This window comes from Macaca thibetana, chromosome 3 (assembly GCF_024542745.1).
Source record: "Macaca thibetana thibetana isolate TM-01 chromosome 3, ASM2454274v1, whole genome shotgun sequence".
Classification (NCBI taxonomy): Eukaryota; Metazoa; Chordata; class Mammalia; order Primates; family Cercopithecidae; genus Macaca; species Macaca thibetana.
Window position 1 is genome coordinate 111,963,484 of NC_065580.1, and position 24,342 is coordinate 111,987,825.

At 42.7% G+C, this 24,342-nt stretch overlaps 1 protein-coding gene and 1 long non-coding RNA gene across 6 annotated transcripts in view; one reads left to right on the plus strand and one right to left on the minus strand.

Moving 5' to 3' along the window:
- INHBA (inhibin subunit beta A) lies at positions 1 to 24,067 on the minus strand. 3 transcript variants are annotated; one of them, XM_050785516.1, is made up of 6 exons: positions 23,850 to 24,067; positions 23,340 to 23,544; positions 20,226 to 20,413; positions 19,671 to 19,726; positions 14,889 to 15,468; positions 1 to 5,460 (listed from the first exon to the last, which is right to left on the minus strand). In XM_050785516.1, exons 5-6 carry the CDS (start codon positions 15,274 to 15,276, stop codon positions 4,568 to 4,570), a joined length of 1,281 nt encoding a protein of 426 aa, XP_050641473.1. In that variant the 5' UTR covers positions 15,277 to 15,468; positions 19,671 to 19,726; positions 20,226 to 20,413; positions 23,340 to 23,544; positions 23,850 to 24,067; the 3' UTR covers positions 1 to 4,567. The 3 variants fall into 3 exon arrangements, with proteins under 3 accessions (XP_050641473.1, XP_050641474.1, XP_050641471.1); XM_050785517.1 differs by lacking the exons at positions 23,340 to 23,544; positions 23,850 to 24,067 and having other exon boundaries at positions 20,226 to 21,272; XM_050785514.1 differs by lacking the exons at positions 19,671 to 19,726; positions 20,226 to 20,413; positions 23,340 to 23,544; positions 23,850 to 24,067 and adding an exon at positions 17,949 to 19,657.
- LOC126951437 (uncharacterized) overlaps positions 8,815 to 24,342 on the plus strand; it is an 85,310-nt gene continuing 69,782 nt past the window's right edge. For 2 of the 3 annotated variants that reach the window (XR_007724471.1, XR_007724473.1), the window contains exon 1: positions 8,818 to 8,987. This is a non-coding gene — a long non-coding RNA (uncharacterized LOC126951437). Of the gene's footprint in view, positions 8,988 to 24,342 lie in introns of all 3 variants that reach the window. The other variant, XR_007724472.1, reaches the window with a different exon arrangement.

Here is a 24,342-nt window from a genome sequence, read left to right on the forward strand (position 1 = left end):
TACATCCCAAACAGGTCTTTTTATTTAACATAAGGCCAAAGAAGCTATCAGGCGTTGCTGAATACTGTCCACTAACTGTACAAAATATTGACTGCATGCCTCGCAAACACCAAAATATCCGCTGGAATGCCATAGAAATAAATAACTTCTGCTATAAACACATGAAAACATATCAAACTGTTATCTCTTTAAACATATTGTAAATAAAAAAATTACCAGTACTTCTACACAATAAATATTAAGAAACCATTGACATAGTTGAAATGCACTCATATAAATTAACAACTTTAATTACATTAGCCAAACAGACATTGGTTAAAGAACTGCATGTAGTATGCAAAAAAACAAAACAAAACAAAAAAACAGAGTAAAAATCCAACAAAATAAAAACAAACAAACAAACAACATCAACCACAGAACATAAAAAGTTTTAAAATAAAACGGGCTTCAGATTATCTTGGCTTTCATAATTATATTTTTCTTTTAAAGAAAAATATCAACCCATTGTCAATGCACTGTTTTTCAAAGCATTTAAATAGAGGGTAAAACCCATTGGAAATTAATACAGAAGAAATGATTCACTTTATGCATAAAAAATAAATAATAATATAGCTGAGACATGTGGTTTGCTTCTGCTCTTGAAGATGTGAACAGCTTCTAAGCATTCGTTTTCTCTGACCCATACAACAGCTTCTCAGTGATACAGGGTTTAATTTAAACACATACGATGTCCACCCCCAAGCCTTCTGCCCACATCTACAAGTTTTATTTATTTTGTGGGTTTTCAGGGTGACTAAGTTTTTCTCTACCTTGAAAAGAGAAGTTGCCAAAAGGTGCACAGGAAATCATTTTTTTAAGTGAATATGATTATATAGGTCCATGCTTAATACAACTGAGACATATTTGTTCTCTGTTTTTTAGAGTCACCTCTTAAAAGTCCAATCCCACAATGGTGAAAAAATAAATAAATAAAAAGTATTTGTTCTACCTTTAAGGAGACTGCAGGGATTCTCCTTGAAAATGGAGTATGGAATCAATCTTAAATAAATATGAAATTGGTTGGTCTTCTGGGATAAGAAATTCCCAACTCAGTGTGCTGAAATTCACCTGACTTTTTTGGAAAAATGAAAATAGAAAATGTCAATTTGGTCCATAAAATACATATTACTATTAAAAGATATTTGAAGACAAATCCTTTTCAGAGCTTCTAAGATTGGTGTGGGCAGATTTTTAAGAGCCTAGAGTTTAGCCTTAGAGAAAGAGCGAGGAGATAGTAAGCTAAGATAGAGCCACCCTGGTTTCAAAAAAAAAAACATACTACTAAGAATCCCATATGTTAGCATTTAAAGCCTTTACTTTTGGCCTCATGCTGCTAGGTGAAAGGGTGATTGTTCACAGGGCTTGTATTTTCCAAGATTATTAAAGATAGTAAAATACTATCTTTCAATGTTATCAAAAAATGGTAGCAATTTATACTTCTATTTCAAAGCCATATAAATTTAACAAAATTAAAGTTTGTGGGTGTTTGATAACCCAATCATTCAATATCCAATTAAAATATGGAATAAGTTTCAAATAAAATATGGAATTACATTTCTCTGCTTCTGATAACTGTGGTCACTAATCAACCCCTATGTTATCCCCGATATGTCTAGGACTTAGCTTAAAAAGGTAGCAGATATATTTGAGATGAATGGGAACTATACATGGGTATCAGCTTTCTTTGCATATTTCTGCTTTTTCCATATCCTTGACCATCTCTGCTACTGCGCAGTGAACCAGGACTTAATTTCTCACACTGTTTCTGCAGGTACCAGTACCAAAGAAGATGCAGTTCAAAATACTGCCAGTTTTCCATGAAATTTTGTAAAGTTGAACATGGCCATCTACTCTTGCCTTAACACTTTTCTCACCACACCCACCTTCCCACATGCATGATATCCAAGATCAATAGACCTTGATTAGAATCCACTCTCAAGCTTCTCATGCAGTGCATATTGTATTTTCTGCATAAGAAAGGGCGGCCTCTAGAACACAGTAAGTGTATTTGCCCTGTAGTGACATTGCCTACATATAGCCAAGTGTTACAGTATACCAACTGAGTATATTTTTCAAGGAGAGCTAAACCACCTTTTGTAATCTTTGGTTTCTCACTGATATCTTCCTTTCCTATAATTAATTTATTTTAATCTACAAATTGACATAGGGCTAAAAGCTTCAATATTTTACAAAATATTAATTAATGTAATTGTTCCCAATTATTAGAAACTTTTTTCCTTTTTTCAAAATATTTGCCAACTTCACACAAGTCTGTAAAAATAAGGCTCTGTATTTTCAAAAGCACATACATGAATAATTTATTAGCTATTCTAGGCAAGCTAAATACTAGAATAAACTAGATAAAAACTTGGCTTTAAGCATGTACTTTGATATTTATAAAACAAAGGTGTTTTTTTTTTTTTTTTTTTTCCCTCTCTGCATCTGAATCGATACAAATTTACACATGAAGAGTTTTGGCTATAAATTAAAAATTTAGAGATTTTTTACTACTGCCCTCATCTCTGCCTCTTCTTAACTGTTCTCTTCCTTACTCTCCCTCTCTTAACACCTTCTCCCAAATTAATTATCTTTTAGTTAGTGGCGACATTATTTTTCCCAGCTGGTACAGGTAATATTTCTCATAACCAAGCCTTAATCATTTTTTAAAAATACACTTAACTCTAATTCTGACCTAAATATTATATTTTTCTGAAAAAGCTTCTGATTTAAGATTGATTCCAGTAGACACTAAGTTGGAAAAACTTCCGCCCAGAGTTTTGATTATCATCCTGTTTTCCCCATAGGGGAAAACTTGTAGAAGTGGGAGGGGGCACAAAAAAGAGGAGGAAATTTGATCCCTGTACAACAAAAGAGGGCCTTGCTGAATATTCACTGGAATTTTCAGGCTTTTTCCCATCCGAATTTTTGAAATGTGCCCACCTAGTTCAGAGTAAAAGCAAAAACTATAGCCTATCCTTCTTAAAAATACTGTGTTTTGCACACAAACATTCATTGCTTTAAGAACATTAAAAAATGACAGCCTGAAGTGCTTAAAATGTGTATGGACATGGTACAATACATGTATATATACATACAGATATGCATATGCACAAGCAATGTATATATACACATACAAGCATGTAGTTCCATGAATTTGATTGAACTTGATATCCAACAGTGTACAACTACTGTACATCCAGTATGAAATGTCCTGTTTCATGGATGTAAAAGGAGTCAAAAACCAAACTTCTCAGGTCTTTTAAGCCTGAACACAATCCACACTACTCAACCTTGAATCCCAACCCCTGACTCATTGATGGTGAATGATACCAACCACAGACAGACTGTTTAAAGGCTCACACAAATGTCTTTGGTGTATGTGTCTATTTTTTAAGGTACAAAATAATAATAATAATTATAATTATAATAATAAAAATAGCTATTTTGTGTGCTGTAGCAGTTCTTTTATAGCTCACATTAAGTGCAGCTCTTAAACCCCACCCCCACCCCCACTCAAAGAAAATACTTGTTAAATAAGGATTAGACAGGTCAAACACCATTGTAGTGCAAATAGTAAACGATTAAAAAAAAACAACAACAACATTTACAAAATATAGAAATGTTTGGATCCAACAGATGGACAAACATATTCCTTTCAAGTATCTCTCCTTGAAGAAAATAAAAATTAATCAGATTACTTCCAATACAAAAAAGTCTCTCTTTTTGTTCTCTCTCAGGTAAACAGTTTCAAACCTATTAGGTTGCATAGTTCTAAGATCATAAGCACCTTAACGAAATGTAACTTGGTATTCTTTTTTCCTTGATCTTTCATTCTTTCCATACTTGTTCTCAATTTTTTAATGTTGTTTGTTTTGTTTTGTTTTGTTGCAAAAGTGGTACAGAAAAAGGAAGTGTGACCACCTGCACACGATTGTTCTTTTACCAGTATGTGTATATATGTAATGTGTGGGAATGCCTGTGTGTGTGTGTGTGTGTGTGTGTGTGTGTGTGTGTGTGTGTGTGTATGCTGATATACACAGAGATAAGTGTCACACAGACATACCTTATGACCTGGGTAATTGGGTAGGAAAGTGCCTGTGATGGGCCCTTTCAAACTCATGGCTTTCTAGATGCTATTTGGGTTGCTCTAGTCCGCACTACTGCAGACTAGATTAGTTGACTCAAGGCTCACAAGGGAACCACAAGGGGGGAAAGGACAATACCCCATTTAAACAACTGATGTCATCAGTGTGATTTCAGAAGAAATAAAGGGTACTCCATTCTCCCTTTGCCTCTCAATTCCTGTCTCTTTCACTGCTTCATCTCTGAGCCCTGGCTAAGGATTTTTTTCCACATCTTCCTTCATCTGTTTCATCAGGTTTTGTTTTTAATTTACTTTTGTTTTTTTGTTTTTTTGTTTTTTTAATTTATATTTATCTGGTTAACTCAGAAACCTTAAAAATTTCTTCATTTTGCCACTGTCTTCTCTGGACAACTCTTGCTCCCTTTCCCCCTGGACTGGGCAACTCTATGAGCACCCGCACTCCTCCACGATCATGTTCTGAATGTCCTTTTTGATGATGTTTTGACCATCATCATAGTACAACATGGACATGGGTCTCAGCTTGGTGGGCACACAGCACGATTTGAGGTTGGCAAAGGGGCTGTGGCCCCGCATGCGGTAGTGGTTGATGACTGTTGAGTGGAAGGACAGTGAGGACCCGGATGTGCCTGCTATATGGCTCGGGCACTCACCCTCGCAGTAGTTGGCATGATAGCCAGAGGGAGCAATGATCCAGTCATTCCAGCCGATGTCCTTGAAACTAACAAAGAACTGTTTCTTACAGCAGATGTTGACCTTGCCATCACACTCCAAGCCCCGCCGACGCCGGCGATGAGGGTGGTCTTCAGACTGCCGGGCCTGCAGCATGAGGAAAGGTCTGTGCGACTGCTCCTTCTCCTCATCTGCTCCTGCCCCACCTTCACCTCCACCCTTCTTTTTCCCATCCCCCTCCTCTTCTTTCTTCTTCTTCTTGCCCAGGAGCACCAGGCTGGCGCCACTCTCCTGGCACTGCTCACAGGCAATCCGAACGTCCAGGGAGCTTTTTCCCTGATCCAGCAACCGCTGGATGCTGCTGGAGACAGGGAAGACATGCCAGGTGCTCTTCCGAGCGTCTACCACTTTTTCAGAGAGCAACAGTTCACTCCTCTCCCCCTTTAAGCCCACTTCCTCGGCCTCTTCCCCTGTGTCCAAGCTGCCCTGCGGGTGCTTCTGCTGCTGGAAGAGGCGGATGGTGACTTTGGTCCTGGTCCTGTTGGCCTTGGGGACTTTTAGAAAGAGCCAGACTTCTGCACGCTCCACCACTGACAGGTCACTGCCTTCCTTGGAAATCTCGAAGTGCAGCGTCTTCCTGGTTGTTCCTGAAGACAAAAGACAGCATAAGAGAAAACAGTGACACCTGTTAATTCCAACATTTACATGCACTCACAAATTTCAGGCAAGCAAGAGTCTTCTGTGATAGATCCTCTCGAACAGGGGTCAGCGAATGTCGGCCCATGGGCCGAAACTCTTTCTGTACTGCCTGCAAACTAAGAATGGTTTTTATACTTTTAAGTGGTTAAAGAAAAGTGGTATTTTGTGACATGTGAAAATTGTCTGAAATTTAAACGTTAGTGCCTGTAAATAAAGTTTTGTTGGAGCATGGTTATGCTCATTTCTGTACATGCTGCCTACAGCTGTTTTTGCACTAGAATAACCCAGAGCTGAGTAGCTACAACAGACTCTCTGGCTCACAAAGCGTAAATCATTTACTCTCTGGCCCTTTATAGAAAAAAGGTTTTGGACCCTTGCTTTAGAATGAAGAGGGCCTGTGATTCTGTGTCTGTTGACTAATTGCTTAACCTCAGTTTCATCTTCTATAAAATAGGAATGACATAAGGACATGTGACCTGTTATCTCCAGGTTTAGGAAGATCAACTGAGATAACATAAACGAAAAGACACTGTAAGCTCTAGAGAGCTAAGGAAATATCATTCTCAGACAAAAATGCAGCCCCTGGCCTCGCCTCACTATGTAGGTCTGTGCAGTCGGGACACACTGAGTCAGCTTCCTCTTCCCCTGTCACAGCCTGATTCCTCCCCCATCACCTCTTTGCTGGGTCACTGCAGCAGCATGTTCTTTACTTTGCCTCTGCAACACTAAGGCAGGCCTCCTCTCCAGTCATTTCTCCATGAAGCAGCCAAAGGCATCTTTCTCACAGGTGGATCTGATCACATCACTTCTTGAAAGTCCTTTACTGAATTCCTATTGCTCTCAGTATCCAACAGAAAGTGCCTGGGACTTTGGGCTCTGTACATGCTGTTCCTTCCTTGAATGCCAGCTCTTGCCCAGTCCTGGTCTCTGGGGTGTAAGGCCTTGAGAATTCCACCCCCTGTCTCACCCGCAGGCAGTGACACCTGCTGTTCCTTCTGCCTCAAGTGCTCCTGCCCCAACTCCAACACATCACCCTTAGTGCTGCCTTTAATAATGTTTCAATTTTCAGATTGTTTGGACAACACTTCCTCTAGGAGGCTTCCTTCACATCACTTCCACCGCCACCCTCCTGCCAGCCTGGTTTAGAATGCCCAGGGTCTAAGGTCACTATCATAGTCTAATGTTCAGCAGAAAGTAGGCAATGACTTGATTACTTATTAACAAATGGAGGCGTCCTTAGCATTGAGTTCTATTAAATTAAGAGAGCCACGTTGTACCTCTGAATCCCCGATGTTTGCCTCTGACCCATTAGAGTGCAGCCTAATGGGCACCAGAAACAAATGTCAAATAGCAATCGCTGCTGATGGACAGGAAATCCCCACATTGTCAGGGCAGTTGAATTTAGCAACCACTCAGTTCTAGCCTAACTCTAAAATTAGAAAGTCACCTATTTCCTTCTCTTTTCGTAAGCACCTGTATGTTTAATGACGCAGCAACAATTACTATGAAAGCAGGTATCCAAACTAAAATTTTTTGATTAATCAAATATGTTCTCTCACTTCCTTTTTTCCCCCTTTGTGGCATATGGAAACATACCCTCTTTTCCCTGACCATGGACCTCCTTATAACAGTCCGCTGTACATGTATCCCATGCACAAATCTGTGAACAATCTTCAAGAAGTTCATCTTAGAACTCGCAACTCCCTGGGAGGATCTCCCTGCCTGAATTTCTATAGTTAACGGAAATCCAGCCATACTTATCACTCGAGGCCCTGAGATGTTTACGGTACTATAAATTTTAGGCACAGTTTCAAGTTCTCTGCAGCAGAAGGCAGGCTTTTCTGTGCATTGCGTACTGTAGATTCTGTTCTTAATTTAACACACTCTGCACACTGTGATTATGATAGTGGTAAATTCACTGAGGCAAGGGCCAAGCAGGGCTGCAGATGGATATGAAAGGTTCTCTGGCATCTTTCTATAAACTTACGAGGATGCTGGCCATGATGATGGTGGTGGTGGTGGTAAGGGGAGTTCCTCTGACTCCGACCTCATGTCTTTGGCAGGAGTTGAAATGAATAATAAAGCTGGGTTTATGATTAGATAGAATACCAGAGCAGAGAGCAGTTAGAGGGAGAAGCTGTCTTATTTTAGGAAGCATGATGACTTATTTTTTCAAAATCTGAATTCTATATTCCCCTTTGCTAAGAATTGGTGGGGGTTTGTTGTTGTTGTTTGTTTCTTAACAAAGTAAAGAGAAGATTCCCAGAAGCAGAGCTTAATCATTTACAACTAAAAAGGCAATCAGCAGTTGATTTTAGGGAGGCAGCGTCCTGCCAAGGCCTTAGGAGAAGACCGAGGGAAACCTCCCAAGCCTCGGATAACTGGCCTGGAGGGTGTGCAGGTTACCTCCAGCATGGGCACATCTGCCTTGCCCCATGGAGAATGTTAACAAGCTACCTGCTGTTTTCCCTTCTGCTTCTATGCGGGACAGCTTCTGAAATCCTAAACTGCACAGGGTGTCACTCCAAAAACAGAGAGATAGTAGCTGCTAAATTAGAGAACCCAGAGGGCACAAGGTTGGGTTTTGTTTTTCCAGGAAAGAGTGTGAAACTGGAGCATCTGACTAGTGCCCCACATAGGGAGGCTCACTGGGTTTTGGGTAACTCATCCCCATGGCATCTACTCTGCTCTCGTCCACACCTGCCAGAAGGGGTCAGGGTGAAGGCCGATGGACAGCAGTACTGACCCGCATGAAGTGGAATTTCCATGAATAACATCCAGATGTTTGGGTGGGGGTGCCGAGGGAGGGTTAGTTGGCTGACTAGAATTAGGGACAGCCGCGTGCAAATTGCTTTTGTAGGGTTAGAGAGGCTGAGGCTGCTGGCTTCTAGTCACACAGCCTACAGGACAGCCCCTCATTTCACAAGAGCAGGTTTCTGATGCATGATCTAGCCCCACCCCTTCTTCACAGGCAGCTGTACTTGGAAGCAAATGATTTAGTGTTCCTGAGAGAGGATTGTACAAAGAGAGTACTCATTAGAGGGGGCTCAATCTGTCAGGTGCTGTTATATTAGGATCAGAGAGTCATCATAAAATGACTTTCATGCTGGTCTTGGCTGATAATTAACTGCATGGCATCGCCTGCGTATTATGGAGAGGCACGGGCGCTGATTTATGCATCCGTTTAATTATCTGAATTGAAAGACTCTGTTCCCTGTATTTGCATCCACTGCCTGCGTGCTTTCTCTCTCCCCCATATTTCTGACATTTGGATTTTCCCCCTACTAATTGACATGCCTGTCGCCTCCTTCTCCTGGTGTCCATTTCTGGAACTGCTATTTGTATATTGCATGATATTTTATCAGGAAAAAAAATAAAACAGATCTAATTTCATGAAAATGCTGTTGCCATAATGCTCAGGAGAACAGGGGGAAGAGAGAGATTCAAGTCTTCCTAATGTCTACCTTATATGCAGGTACATTTTACAAGTTCTATTGTATTCTGACTTATTAAGCAGTGCATATTTCTTTCTTTTACATTAGCTTTCATTGCAGAAGGGGGTGGGGAGATGAGACTGCTGGAAACTGACGTGGGATTGATGTTTATCAGGGCTGCAGGCTTCAGAAATATATTACAGCCTCGGAATGTCCTAGGTATGAAAAATATAATAAATAACAGGTCAATTTATTATATTCCCTTTATCTTTATATTACCTGAGAGAGATGGCTATACTGCAGTGACACTTTCAAGATGCCCCAATCCTCCAATCTCCTTGCATAACAATTTGGAAAAGGGAAGGTTGACTAAGGCTGGGATGTTCAGGATCAATTTCTAATCAGTTTTAGTTTTCACTTGAATATCTCATGCTGTAAAATCTTGAAATGAAAGCCTTCCCATAATGCGCCGTGAGCAGGTTCTGCATTAGTTTGTACAGGTGCGACCTAGGTTCCTGCACTATTACCTAGCTAGCCAGATATAGCTGGTCGCTTTGCTAACCTTTCATTACCTACTCTCTGATAATATTCTTTTCATCCTCTGTGCTATTTTTTCCCTCCCGAGGCTTGTGAGCAAGGCTGTATCACAGCCTGCTCTGCCTGAGTAATTCACTAAGAAAGTCCCACGCAAACCCATGTGGGTGATAATATTTCATCACTTAAACCTCTATGAGCTCGGTGGACACATACCAAAGAGAGAGAAAAAGAGGTGCAGAAAAATAGGCAAAGAGAAAATTTGTACCTCACAGGGAATACCTCTGAAATGCTGCCGGGTGGGAAGGATTGGACAGAGGAGAGACTGTGTAAGCTGGAAGGAAAGATACCTGGAAGGGTGTTTGCAGCACATTTTCCTTTGCTTTCAAAATGTTTTGAATAAGTCAATCATGAAGGCATGCCAAGGGTTAAGCAGCTAAGCCCCTTGTTGTTCCCTCCCCCTACACTAAGATGCAAAATGATGGACTCATCCAAAAGTCCAGCATCTCAGATTTGTGGGTGTATGAACATTTTCAGTTAAATAAGCAACACACACATGCAGTGTTTCGATTTGGTTTTGTTTTCCTCACTAGGGTCCTGCCTGAAATATGTTGCTCTTTTACATATGGGCAATAATTATGTCTCTAATGTGAATGTGGAAAGCCTCGTTGTTTACAGAACATATTTAAACTTACCATGGGGTGGGGGTTGGGGGAAGCCTCCCTGTAAAAAGCGTCTGTTCCTTTAATTTTCCATTCTTCATCAAGATTTCACTGTGCCTAGATATGGTATAGTCAATAGTAAGGGTATACACAACTACCATTTACAGGGTGCGTTCTCTGAAGCTCTAACTTTGCATTTGGACTGCTTCCAGGGGTTTCTGCAGAAAGCAGCAAGTGAGGTCTTAAGGTTATTCCTCCTTTGACCTACAGTAGAGGATCTTTCCTGCAGTAGAACTATAGGTTTGGCCATAAATTATCTTGATTAATTTTTTAGCTTTAATGTCCCTCCTTAGGGTCCGTTATTGATTTATAAATGCCCAGCCACAAACATCCATCATCCATGCCTCTTCCATTAAAATGGTGATGAAAAAGGTTAAATATTTCAGGAGAAAGGGGTTTTAGATTCCTACAAGTAGCAAAAATTCTTAAGGTTCAACCCACAAAATTTCAGAGACTTCTTCCAAAGTTCCTGAGAACTTTGGCACTTTTGATTTTGGACCTAGGAACCAGTCGAGTATGAAGAATTCTGAACTACAGCTAGGAGATCATGTGCAAGTATTTTTTAGCAGAAGAGGGGCCAAGACAAATATGTGTTTTCAAGAAAAGTGCCTGGGAAGGTATTACTGCAGTTCTTTAAATATTACAACGGACTTTCCACCCTGGCATCTCCGCCACCCCCAGCCCAGTCCATCCACTGCACAGGCCACAGACCACTATTAATCTCTTTCCCCATCTTTCCCCACCATTTCTCTCCACACCCTCAGTTCGGAAACAAACGCATCCTCAGAAGCTGAACACCATGTTCCCACAAGGCATTAAAGAAAGAACCTTTTTCCTCCCTGTTTGAAGTCACTTGTCATTTGTCGCTGGTGGAAACTGTTGATAAGGCGGAAAACTAGGCAACAAAATCAGGGGAGACGGAAGATGTTTTTGTTACGATCCGGGAGACCGTATTAGGGAGAGACTTGTGAGCAAATCAGTATCGCTGATGATTCATGGTCACATTTCTCCCTGCTCTGCTTTGTTTGCTTTTGAAATTTATCACTCGTCTGCCTTCCATAGAGCTCCGGAATGTTCACATGTATCACTAGAATTTCCATTTCCTTTCCTTCTGTCTCATTTAATGTATTACAGGTAGTCATGCTTCTCCCATCTCATAAATTCCTAACTTTTTCTGCAGGATGAGAGGGAGCAGGAGGTAACTGATAATCACCAAGATTACTGGGCGCTACAGACGGGGTGCTTCCAGTAGGCACAACTGCCTTTCCCTGGATAAACTGACAAGGAGCAAAAGTCTTTGGAACGCGCCCTCTTGTGGCCACTCTTCCCCATTATTCACAGAAGAGAACGTGTAACCCCTAAAGGCGTCCCTAAGGGATGGGTGATTCACAGAAAAGTTCGGACGATGGGCATGGAATGGTGGGAGTCAGCTCCATTTTGAGATGGCTTTCTTGGGGTGGGGAAAATGGTCATCCAAGCAAGGCTTCTTGGAGCCCTGTCTGGGCGGTGTAAACTTCGAACTCAAATCTTCCATACATAGTATCCTCCAAGGGGTAGACTTAGGTGTTGCACTCAACAACACCTAGGCTACGTGAGCACATCCATTTCTTGGTGTTTTGTTTGTTTTTCTTTTCCTGGTCTTTCTACAACAGGTGCTATCAATTGCTAAGCTAATTACCAGAACCTATATCCAGGTTTGAAAGCATATGGAGACTCAGAGGTACATTATTACTATGCATTGATTGACCAGTTACTGTCATGAGTCAAAATAAAGTAAAAATAAGCTGTATCAGCCAAAAAGGCCACTGAATTTAGCTTCATTGACATTTATAGCGATAGCTTGGCTTTACCCATCCCTTCTGTCTTTCCTTGTGAGGAACTCTGTAGGCCTTAAGGTAAACATTGGGGGTTTTGTGCCAGCCATGCACAGAACACACTAACCTTGGTGAGAAATCTTGGGTGATGTGACATACATAAAAATAAAATCATTTTTGTTGGTTGGGACACATTTCAGAGAGCCTTAGAGTGATTCCCTGCTGTTTAGTCAATAACAACTCGCATCAGCTTTACAGAAATCGGGCACTTTCTACCTAAGCAGGATGGGACAAACTCAGTTAAAAGAGTCCCAGGCACTTCAGCTTTTGCAGGCTCTCTACTTCTGTAGCCATGCCTTGGCTTTATCCAACAATCAAGGAGAGAAAAGGCAAAAAGTAAACGTAGCCTCAAATTGAAGAATCCTAAGGTTGAAAGGGGCCGCGATGGGTCTGCATTTGTGGCATGCTCATGGGTGACAATGTCTGGATTCTATGCTGCACAAAATGGTTATAAGGGAAAGAAAAATACATGGCTTTTTCTATTCTCCAAAAACTCTTGACATTCCACATAGTTGGAATGTCATTAAAGTTGAATTATTCCAAAAGCAGCAAGACATATGTCTTTGCTATTCATGTTCATATATTTGCTACAATCATTCAGATGATAAATATCTTTTCCTTGATTAGCAAAATCAGCAGCAAAATGCTCACGTGGTTTTCTGCTTGAAGAGTAGACTGTCCATATAGCAATTATTAAATATGTGAAATTATATTAAATCAACTTGAAGTTGATGTGTGAAATTCCTCAGAGAAAAATAAGCAATTGTAATAAACGTTTTCTAAGAATTCAAAGTCAAGTTGTAAAGTCAACCAGGAGTTTCCCATTACAAATCTTAAACTTGACTCAACGTGAACGTCCAATGAATCGCTTTTTAAAAAGTCGCTTATTTTCTTTCAAACTAAACACCTAACCGAGAAGTAAAAAATGACAAAATCTCATACAACTGGGAGAAGATTGGCACTGAAAGGAAGACCACACATAAGCAAGAATGTAAATGGTCAAATTTTTTCACTGCCAAATCTCTAAATGCTAAGAGAGTGATTTGCTATACAAGTCCAGTAAGTCAGAAAGAGGGGCATATTGCTAGTAACAGTCGTGCGGTTAAAAGTGGTCAAAGGCATAGGCATACTTAGTCGTATGACATAGTTAAAGGCAACTGGATAGGAGCTGTCATTGAATCCATCATGTGTGGAGGTTGGTATATAAAGACACGAAGCAACCCTCTAGACCACTGAAATCTGTTTCACACGCGCAGCCAAATATCATAAATATTTTCTTTTGTATCTTTTCCCACCATGAAAAGTTGAGAAAAAATGGGTGTCAACTTGAAAAGTTCTAACCTAGCTTTCTTCCTCAAAAAGCTTCAGAAGATAAAGTCCTAATGATCATGCCTTTTGGGGCTGGGTTAAGAAAGGGCTTTAGGGAAAGAAAGTAGGACCTTCCCCAAGTGAAAGAGGCTTCTGGTGAGAGAGCCAAACTGGGAAGCTTGTAGGACACCAGTGCTTCTCCTGCAAGGGGAAGCCACACAGCCAGCAGGCTATCTGCATCCCCAGAAGGATGCCCCGGTCTTTCATGGTTTTCTTGAAAACAGAACATCTGAGTCAACAGGTTTTCAGGATTGGAAATTCTGAGTGTTGCCTTAATTGTTTATACTGCTGCGGCAAACTTTTAAACAAAAATGCTGGGAGTCCCTGCACATACTTTACTGGCCATATGCTCTACCAAACAAAACAATGGCATTCCTTTCAAATGGAGTTGGCAAAGGATACAGTTCTTTAGCCTGGCATTACCATGAAAGTAACACGGTATTAACACATCTGTGTGCCTGACGTGCATGGGCTTGCAGGCATGCAAAGGATCTGTGTCACTTAACTATAAAAATAGCCTGGCTCCAAGTCCATGGGCCCATACTTTTGACAGGTATTGCTATTCAGCAACAGGTTAGTGTGGTCCTGGGCCAACGATTAGAACCTATTTATTAAAGTTCTTCCTCTTAAGGATTGAGTGAGTTCAGCATAGTATCTGAGAGTACTTTGTCAAGGTTGCGTTCCTTGGCAGAGAGCTCTCAGTAACTTTAGAAAGAACAAAACTGGTTGTTTTCTTTTTTTTTTTTTTTTTTTTTTCCTTCCAGAGAGCAAAAGTCAGTGTCCCAAAAGTAACTGCTGGTTCAGTGACAACCGTCCCCCAAAGTAGCTCTTCCCTGTCTTGAATGTGGTGCCTGTGCACTTATAGACAGTTTCTAAAGGTAAAAATGACTGTCACTCATAAATATGCCCTGCTTCTCTAATGTGGCCCCAGATTGGACTTTTAAAGGGGAAGGTTTGTTTTAAGAGAGTGACTTCATCTGTGCCATTCCACTCCAATCCTGGCACACTCACCCCTCTACCCTCAATAAAAACTTGGATGGGGTCCGGAAGCCTCCTCTGCTCCCCAAGCACCCGAAAATGCCGCGGCTTTCATCCGGCTGCTCAGATCTGGTTTCACAGGCAGGGCAAGGCAGCCCCTCACAGTCTGCCTTCCAGCTCAACATTGGCCCCGAGCTTCCTCTCTGTGTGACCGGCTGAGTTTAGCAAGTGTAAGCCAGTCATCTCCAGGCAGAGCTCGACCGAGAATTCCTTTTCTGTAAAGTCCTCTCCCCCTCCCCTGCCTGCCCTCCGTCCGCTAGTCCGCTACCATCACCTAATAACTAATAACCTTCCCAGGCAGTTTCCAGCTGGAGGGAAAAGAAGTTCCTCCTGGGACTGTCAAAGAAATATATTTTACCCTCCTACCCCCAACCCCTCCCCACCCCCTGCCAATGCCAGCACCAACCTGACTCGGCAAACGTGATGATCTCCGAGGTCTGCTCCATAAGTTCATTCATTTCTGCTCTCCTTCCAATGTCATCCTCTATCTCCACATACCCGTTCTCCCCGACTTTGCCCACATGAAGCTTTCTGATCGCGTTCAGAAGCGCCGCCTTGGGCACCGGCTGGGTGACATCGGGTCTCTTCTTCAAGTGCAGCATGTTTAAAATGTGCTTCTTGACGGCCTCCACCATCTCTGGCTGAGAGTTGGGTACATCCTTTGGGAGGGCGGCCAGCGCACAGGACGGACAGTCGGGGGCCGCGCTGTGCCCCTCGGATCCTGGGGTGGGGGAACTCCTCACTATAATCCAGCAACTTGCCAACAGAAATCCTCTCAGCCAAAGCAAGGGCATCCTGGCAGCAAAAGTTGTTGTGATTGCCTTTTTAAAAGGCCCTGCTTTTCCTCCCCCCTCACGCACAGGTTTTTTTTTCTTTTTTTTTTTTTTTTTTTTTTTTTTTTTTTTGTGGGTTTGGTTTTTTTTTTTTTTTTTTTTTTTTTTTTTTTGTTTTTTTTTTTTTTTTCCTTCTCCTCTTCAGCAAATTCTCTGGAACAAGAACAAAAAGTTTTCTGTGAAGTTTTGTTTGCAGGTTCCTCTCTGAATGCAGTCAGTGCTGTAGGTTTGTGGCTGTCAGGGAGGAGAGTTCTGACTGTCTCCGAGTAAGAGAGAAGGAAGGAGGGAGGGAGGGAGGGAGACAGGGAGGGAGGGAGGGAGAGACAGGGTGGGGGGGAGACAGACAGAGACAGAGAGAGGATGGGAGGGAGAGAGAGACAGGGAGAGAGGAGAGGGGGAGAGAAGAGAGAGAAAGAAGGGGGAGAGAGAGGGAGAGAGGGAGGGAAGGGAGGGGGAGAGGGAGAAAGGGAAAGGAAGAGAGAGAGAGAGAGAGAGAGAGAGAGAGAGAGAGAACGGATTGGCCCTAAGTAAGTGAGTGAATGGAGAGGGAGGGAGTTTGCTGTGAGTAGGGCTGTGATTAGGGAGGGAGGGACAGCCCGTTTTCTGACAGGCTGCTCTCCTTCTGCTCTTAGCTTCCTCACAGACACCTCTCTTCAAATATCACCAATTTCGGGGGTTCTACTTTCTCTTCTAAAATAAATTCTCCTAATTTTGTTCACTATTTTTTTTTTCTTTCTCTGCCCAGTCTCCTGGTTTCACCTTCTTCCTTTTTTGGAGGGGAGAAAAGAAACCCCAAACAAACACAGTGTCTCAATCAACAGGGATGACTTGATTGAAAAAGTCTGTTCCCACCGCTCCTCCACCCTGCCAAGCCACAGCCCTAGGTGGTAAAATGCCCTCCTGACCAGGGAGGTCCAGTGGACAGGTAGTGGAGGTCAGGGAAGAGTAGCTCAGGGGTAACAGAGGGTGCCCGGGCCAGTGGATTGTTCTGGTCTGATGGGATCCAGGGAGATGGTCGTTTCCCCCCATTCATTCATATTTAAATGTTCAGGTCATCAACACTGGCAGGCGATCTGAGGAGAGCGCAATGGAACTTTTGTTTGGGGTCATATAATACACTCCACTCTTCCCAACTGTGAAATGCAGCAGGGCACTGAAGGACCAGAGGGCAGGCAGCCTGTCACAAGCCCAAGTCCCAGAAGCGCTCTCCCCGTCGCCTTCAGCTGCCCCCTTCTGCCGGGGATCCACTCACTCTCACACATTACAGCCTACCACCGCTCGCGGGACTTCACAGATAAAATGCAAAATTCTCTTGGCCTTTCCCACATCCTTTTATAAAAAGAGTGCACTCGTATGACTTGAATAACTGATCCTATGGGAAAAGACTCTCTAAAATATATTGGCAAATTATTTTTCTCTGTCATGTGGTAGTTTTTTCAGCTTGCCCCAAGCCTGTCCCGACCAGTGCATTCATAGACAGCCTCCTTGACGGCTTCTTGTTCCCTCAAAGGAACAGTGCAGATAAAATCATCATGGATTTTAGTGTGCACAGAAAAAGAAAAATGTGAATTTTTTAACAATGCCTTTCTAAGGCTTAAAAAAAATTCTTCCCCCTCCCCTTTTTTCATTTTCTGTCTTATTGCTTTTATCTTGCAGAAGAATCTTTAAGGGGTCCATCTGTTAAAGCGTTCCTTCCCTCTCGGTTTCTTTCCCACACATAAGCCCTCTTGGTTTCTGAAGATACACTCAGCTTATATCTGACACCTAGTGTGTTCATAGCATTATAGTCAAGCAATGCAGTTTAGGTGGAAAGAGTTAATAAATATCATTACTACAAGCATAAGATCTGAGTGCAAGGGGAAGAGGGCAAGAAAATTGTGACACTAAGTTAAAATTACAGTTTGCACAGGTTAACAATGCTCTCTGAATTGTATATACTGTCTCCTTTTCCAAAACAACTATTTGTAAGACTTTTTCTGTTACAAGTAACCTAACACCTTTGGGGTTTCAGCTCCAGAAACATCAATTACTCCACCATTATTGTTGAAACTTTGTCAACATTGCCTAAAAAGCCTCATATTTTTTACGGGGATGGTGAAAGAGAATGGGGGAGGCAGGGGACATTTGTGTTATAATGGTTTTATAAAACATCTTTGTACTATAATACTTAACATCATCCACCTATTTGGAGTCACATATACAGTATCCAAAACATTTTGTAGTCCAATTAAGTTTTACAAGAAAGTCTGAAATACAACCAAAAGTTTAATGACTCTAAACAACTCAAGAGTCCTAATAGCAGCATTTAGATAACTGCAAGTTATCAATATTTGGATTCTCTCTGCATCTGAGTACGTGTGTGTTCCCTGAATTTACTGTTTGCGAATGTAACTCTTAAAAATAGCTTTCTCTTTGGCATATGTACTTGTATATATGTGCTGAGTGGGTTGTATAAACATATAATCTATTTGCATGCTCTAGGACTATTAAAAGCTATATTAACCTGCCTGAATAATATAAAAAGGTACACATCACAATGCACATTGGAAATGCCAATTAGTTGTAAAATTCCTCCTAGCTATCCTATCTTTGAATGTGTAAAGAGCTCAGAAGTAAGAGTTAAAAAGCATTACCTTTCTGGTCCCCACTCTTCCACCAGCCGGCTCTTGTATCATGTGGTAAGAGCTGTCTGAGCTCCTCTTCATGGTATTGGCACTGTGAAGTTTTATACTGTACTACTTATTTGTACACCACACATTGGTACCACTGAAACAGAGGAGGGCTGGGGCTTTGTTTGGGATTGGTTGGAATCAGCATGACATCAGCAGATGACTGGTTTTTCCAGTGTGAGACATTTCATAATTCATTATCTAATGGAAAGCCCTTCCTGGCTTCTGAGACACTACTGGGTGATGCACTGAGCCAGTGAAACCTCTGGCTAGGATTACTCTACCTTTTAGAAAAATATTGGAATCAAATAGATATGTCTCAATGAGTGTGTCCAACTTTCAACTTTTCTTTTACTACTCGCACACACGTCTCGTTATATTCAGGTTCAGTTTTATGTCTTTACATAAAACATCTGTTACTTCATGAAGTTGCTTCTATTTACAAAGTACTTTATTGTTTCTTTCAGGAAAGAAAATTGGTAGTGTTCTTTATATGGATTCTAATTTTATTTTTTTTAAATAAGCTATTTCATTGAGGAAAAAATTGGGAAAATCTGTATAATCATATGATGATGGTCTCCCCCCACCGCAACCAACTTACACTATTATTTTACATCTTGAAATTGAATGCCTGCTTCATAAATCAAGAACTTTGGAAATAGTCATTCTCTTTAAGTGAACTTCATAAGTATCCTTCCCAGGTCTTTAGAATCCATCCTAACTAACCAAACACACACACACACACACACAAAACAACAACAACAACAACAAAAATCCTCATGCATTATTCTTTTTTACCAGAACTTCAACTCCTATAATTTCTAAATTGTTACAAATATAACAGGAGATTAATGAAAAGAAGTGAACACTCCTTGAAACAGGGGTAAAGCTGGTCAGACTTTTTGGGGGCGGGGAGAGGTGTTGGCAAGTCTGGTAAATAACACAGGAGGAAGAAGTCCTCTGACAAGAATGGTGAAGGGTTGTTTGAAGGAGTATAGTTGAAGCATAAGCCCAGTTCTCATGACAAGTTGGATAAAATGTGCAAAATTGGGAGCTAATGAGAGCCATATGACCAGATATGTTGTTTTGTATGCAGGATTTAACATGCATAAAATAAACTTTTCACTGTGCCCGCAAGCAAAATATAGAGGCTCTGGCCTCCTGATGTGTGGCTTAAGCAGGTTCCATTAGGACACCAGAAGTTTTCTGTGTAAGAGGGTCTCTCTTGGCTAGATACAGAGAAAGTGTGGGTGCTGAGCTGCATGGGGGTGGGGGGAAGGAGTATTCTAAGAATACTCCTGCCTATGCAGAAATGAAGTAGGAAAAAAATCATTAAGTTGTAGAGCAAGAGAGTGAATCTGAGTGGCAAAGACAGAAATAGGATTAATGATGGTGAACTCCAAACCTGCCCCTCAGTTTAGCACTAGGTGAACAGAAACCCTTTATAAGAAAGGAACTTCTCCACCCTTCATGCTGAGAATTAGTGGAGTCAATGACCTTCAGGGCATCTAAACTCACCTCTGCCCCGCACATGAACCCTAGTGTCCTGATAACATCCCCTCCCCCCCCACACAAAGTTGTGTGTGTGTGTGTGTGTGTGTGTGTGTGTGTGTGTGTGTGTAGGTGATGGGGGCGGTGGTGCACAAAACAAACCCAGATCAGATCCCAGTTCCTCTGCTCACTCACCGTGTAAACTCAGGCCTCAGTGTTCCCATCTATAAAATGGGATCCATAATATGAACCTGTGGGGGTCAAGGGCAGCCGTCAGATAATAATAAGTGATACTATTTCTGAGAAGCCTGGTGGCTCTTCTTAAACACGGGTGTCACAGAAATCTGCAGCACTCTGACCAGAGGAGCCACAACACAAGTGTGACTCTGAAACTCCGCTGGCCATCTGATGCCACCGAGTGCCCACCTGCCAGACCAGCCTACCAGCCGCGCTGCAACCCCTCTGCAACCACCTGCACCACAGTGGCAATGCCTCCTCGCTCGGTGCAAATCAAGGTGGGGGTGGTGGAGGAAGCAGGCAGGTTAAAATAGCTTCTGTGGAATATTCTAGACTGGGAATCAGCTTTTCCCTGCGGAACTCAAGGGCCCGGGGCACAAGCTGGTCAGCCCAGTCCTGACCAGAATCTCCTTCTCCTTCCTTGGTTTGGTTTCTCTTTCACTTCCCCCTCCCCCGGAGCTTCCCCGCACCCCAGGCCCTTCGGGTCCCGGCTTCTCGGCCCTGCTACTGTACCTTGAGCAGCACCTGCTGGCAGCTTCCAGGGATCACGCCGGAACGCGGCCGCTGCTCGAGCCCAGCTCGCGGGATGCCTGGAGCCAGGGCCAAGCCGGTCTAAGCGGCAGCCTCTATTTTTACCCTGAGCACCAGCAAGGGCAACTTCTTTTAAGAGCAGCTCTTGATTTTTTCCCCCCTTTTGGCAGCTAAAGAATTCAGGGAGGGGAAAAAAAAATCACTGTTCAGTGAGTGCAGCTGGGAATCTCTGAACCCAGCCCTCACTGCCAGGGACTGAAACCACAGCAAATGTCAGGGAGCGGGACCTGCGGAGGGGCCGACTGGCTCCCCGCGGACAGAGGCGAGCAGGGAGCGCTCGCGCACCAGCTAACTGCCCCCTTCTGAGTGCAGAGCGCGGTCCTCCAGCGACTGCACTAGCAAAGTGGCCCGCTGCCACCGCGTTATTCACCTAGTGGAGGCGGCCTGATTTACTGGCGACTTCACAAACCCAACTCCACGCTGGAGCATTTGCATGGCTCTGTTCTCGCCTCGAGGAGCAGCCACTAGCGAACCCGGTGGAGCAGCTTGCTGCGAGAAGGAGCCGGGAGGGAAACTGTGGTACCTTATTTTACTGTAATTGCAAAAGGAACGATGTGCCAGAGATTTATATTTAGAAGTTGTATGTTTCTACTTTTATGTAAATGGAGCAATTAGGGCCTGTCTTGCTGCTGCTAACTCCAATGCGTGTGCATTGCTGGGGAGCTGGTGTTTTCAATCACAATTAGTGAGCTGGTCAAAAAACAAAGTTCGTTTAAGGATAAGAGCTCAATTGTGCGAATGGGGGAGAGGCCAGCGTTCGTGTGCCGGCCTGTGGCTTGCGGTGACACCTAGCTTAGGGCCATGGCCAACCCTATAGTGGTGTTTACCTGTGGCAGCAGCTGTCCCTGTTCAAAGTTGGCATAGATGAGGAAGCAAGAATGTTCACTTTTCTTCTCAAGCAAACCGTCTGTCCTTCAGCTTTCATCCACGCTATTAATTGGTGTCTTTCCTCACTACTCCTTGAGCAAGGAGACAGGCCCAGAAAAGCGGAGCGGGGGTGGGGGGGGTGGGGGTGGGGGGGTGGGGGGGGACATTTTTCAGGGCTCTATTATTTTAGCTGCTGCTCACGGATTGCTGTTATTCAGTCAAAAATATAAGCCAGGAGACGTGAACACCCCAAGCAGGTGACTGGGATGTTGTTCTCTGATTCAACTGAAATGACACAAGGCTGGGGGTTCAGAGGCATGGACAAGAGTGCTGACGAGTCCGGGTGTTTTCGTTCCTTCCTATGAAAAAATCTGTTTCCAAAAACGCATGATTTCTGGTTCATCCCGTCTGGGAAACCAAACATAAAACGTGACTATGGAGAGAAATCAAAAGGTGTTCCCAGCAGCTAATGTGTTATTCTGGGGCTCAGGCCGGAAAACCTGGCCTTGTTGGTGAGGGGTGACTCCCTCAAGAGGCAGCTCAGAATCCAGAGAATGTGGGCAGGATCCAGAGTACTATCTGCTGCAGGGAGACTGCGAGAGTCTGTGATGAAGAAGGGTCTCATCAAGTGGTTGACATTGAACATGGGATTGGCAAACACGGCCTGTTTCCTGGACAGCCACAGCCTGTACATAACTTGGGCTGAATGTTAGGTAGAAAGAGTTGGGACAAAGGAGAAGCAGTGTTTCACATTCAAAATTGAACTGGGAAGCTGTTTTGCTTTCAAGTTAAGTCAATGAATGAATAGCTCTAAACAGAGAGAGAGAGGGAAACATTAAAAAGTCCCCTGAAATTCATTGAGAACAACAGGGTCAGAAATGGTTAATCTGAAACTTGACTCCTAAGCTTCACATTTCTTTCAGAACCACTGGAATATCCCACAAGGCCTTCTGCTTCGTGGGATATTCCACAAAAACAGTGGGATACTCTGTTTTTAGAGTATTTGGAAATGCTGTTTTCTGAAGCAAGGGAACCCAGATACTAGAACTAAAACAACTGCGGAAAAGAGAAGGAAAAAAACCCAGTAAGTAACCTATTACTCTTCATTCTACAGCAGTGGTTCTCAACTGGGGCGATTTTGCTCCCTGGGGGACATCTGGCCATGTTTGAAGACATTTTGGTTGTTACAGCAGGGAGGGAGGTTCTACTGATCATTAGTGGGTAGGGGCCAGGGATGCTGCTGAATATCCTACCACGCACAGGACAGCCCCCAACAACAAGAAATTATCTGGCCTACAGTGTTAATTGTTCTGCAGTTGAGATACCCTGATTTCATGTTATAATTGTAAAGTTCACTCAACCTTCTCCCTATCCATCTCCAAGAGGCCTTGGGAACCAAGAAAAACATTGCAACTCTACAAAATACTAATAATTCAAGTGATTCTGCTGCCTCTTGCATCTTATGTTCTCTGATTACTGGAGACTACAGCTACAATGCTCCTCTTGGGCAACATTGTTGCTCCAACCAACTTTCACGTATGGCCTCAATACATTTTCCTGCTGGCTTTTTGTTCTAAACCAAAGCAGAATCTTGGTGGCCAGCAACAAAATGAGATGGGCTGGCCTACACCCAAGTTGTTAGGAGACAAGAGACTCATGCAAAAGAATAAATGAATAAAGGATTGAGTTGTTCATTTTAGCAATTCAGTATCAGATAAATCCATGCAAGAGAGAATTCCCTGAAGTAAAATTCACAAAAGTAAGATTACCCTGCCTTTCTCCTAGAGCAAACGAATATGTTGTAGCTTGATTTTATTTGTTTAATACCTTAGGGGAATGACATACAATCAATATCCAAAGAGATAAAACAGTGTTTTGCTAAATCCTAATGGCTGTTGCAAGCAACATTATATTCTCCAAACTTCCTTTGTAAAAGGAAGTGGTGTGGCTGTTGAAGGAAGGCCATGCCCTTCCAGCCCTTCCAGGTGTTGCTCTCCTGTGAGGACTGGGGAAACTATTGTGAAGGATTCCACCTCATGGAAAATCATAAGAGTAATCAACAAGTATTGGTGAAATGCACAAAAAGGAAGTTGCCTGGATGAAACTAGCTTAGAACTGAAATCCTGTTGTCCAGACAGTGAGGGCTTACTTCCCTGGTTCATCACTTACCTCCTGAGTGACTTGGGTCCTCCAGAAAGGAAAGGGTAGGTCAGAGATCATTTTAAGATGAAGGGAGCTATGAGGGGAATGTCTTAGACACTCTGACGCCGTGTCATCTCTTCCAACTTGTGAATCACCGTCTCCTCAGGTAAATGGTCATTTTGGAACCAAAGGCCTCAATCAACTTTCAAATGATTCAGAAATGCCTGGAGTTCTTCCCAAGAAGTAACAAAGTGGTACATGTAAAAAAATTCAATATTGAGAGAAATACTCGTTTACAATCACTATAGAAAAACATACATTGAAGAAAACCCAGACTAACTCAACCTGAAGAAATATGCCCTCAACATTCTTCCTGACCAATATATATTTCAAAATTGTTTATCATGACTCAGTTCTAACCCAATCAGGAAACATCTGCTTCAACAATTTATCTTCCTATTGCCCCAGAAGATTGTTGAAAAATACTCCCCAAGGAACACGGATTGTTACACAGATTGTTGTAATCATTTTTCTCACCTGGATCCCCTTGGGTAATAAGTTCCATTGCTGACTTGAAGACATGGTGGTTTAGCACGTAGATTCCATTGGACTGATAAGAAGGCAGCAATCTTGCTTTGCATCCAGTTTTGCCTGTCCACAAAGATCCCCCCACAGCCTGTTCCCAAATCGCTGCTTGGAGGGAAAAAGCCCCACAGAAAAGCCTGGGGGCAGTCCTGTGTGAATTTTTTTTTAAATCAGTGAATTGCTGCCTCCCTCGTGTCCTAATAGAGTCCAAAGGTTCTGCCCTCTGTGGGAGCAGCTCCAAGGCATGGTCTGAGTGCCGCTGTTCACGAGTCCTGCGGGCTCGCGTGGACACTGGCAGCAGCTCAGCTAGGTGAGCAAATATTTCCAGGTGGCCCACTCTAATTTTAGGAAGGTCAAGTTTGCAAAGGTGAAATAGTAAGTAGGACTTCTGTCACTTTATCAGATTGGAAAAGCAAACTGTAATTAAGCACAATATTCTTAGAGT

Bases quoted from the DNA above. Each gene is read 5' to 3' on its own strand.
- INHBA (XM_050785516.1), bottom strand. From the start codon at position 15,276: ATGCCCTTGCTTTGGCTGAGAGGATTTCTGTTGGCAAGTTGCTGGATT. The intron at 5,461-14,888 runs GTTGGTGCTGGC...TTTTGTCTTCAG, and splicing joins CATCACGTTTGCCGAGTCAG to GAACAACCAGGAAGACGCTG.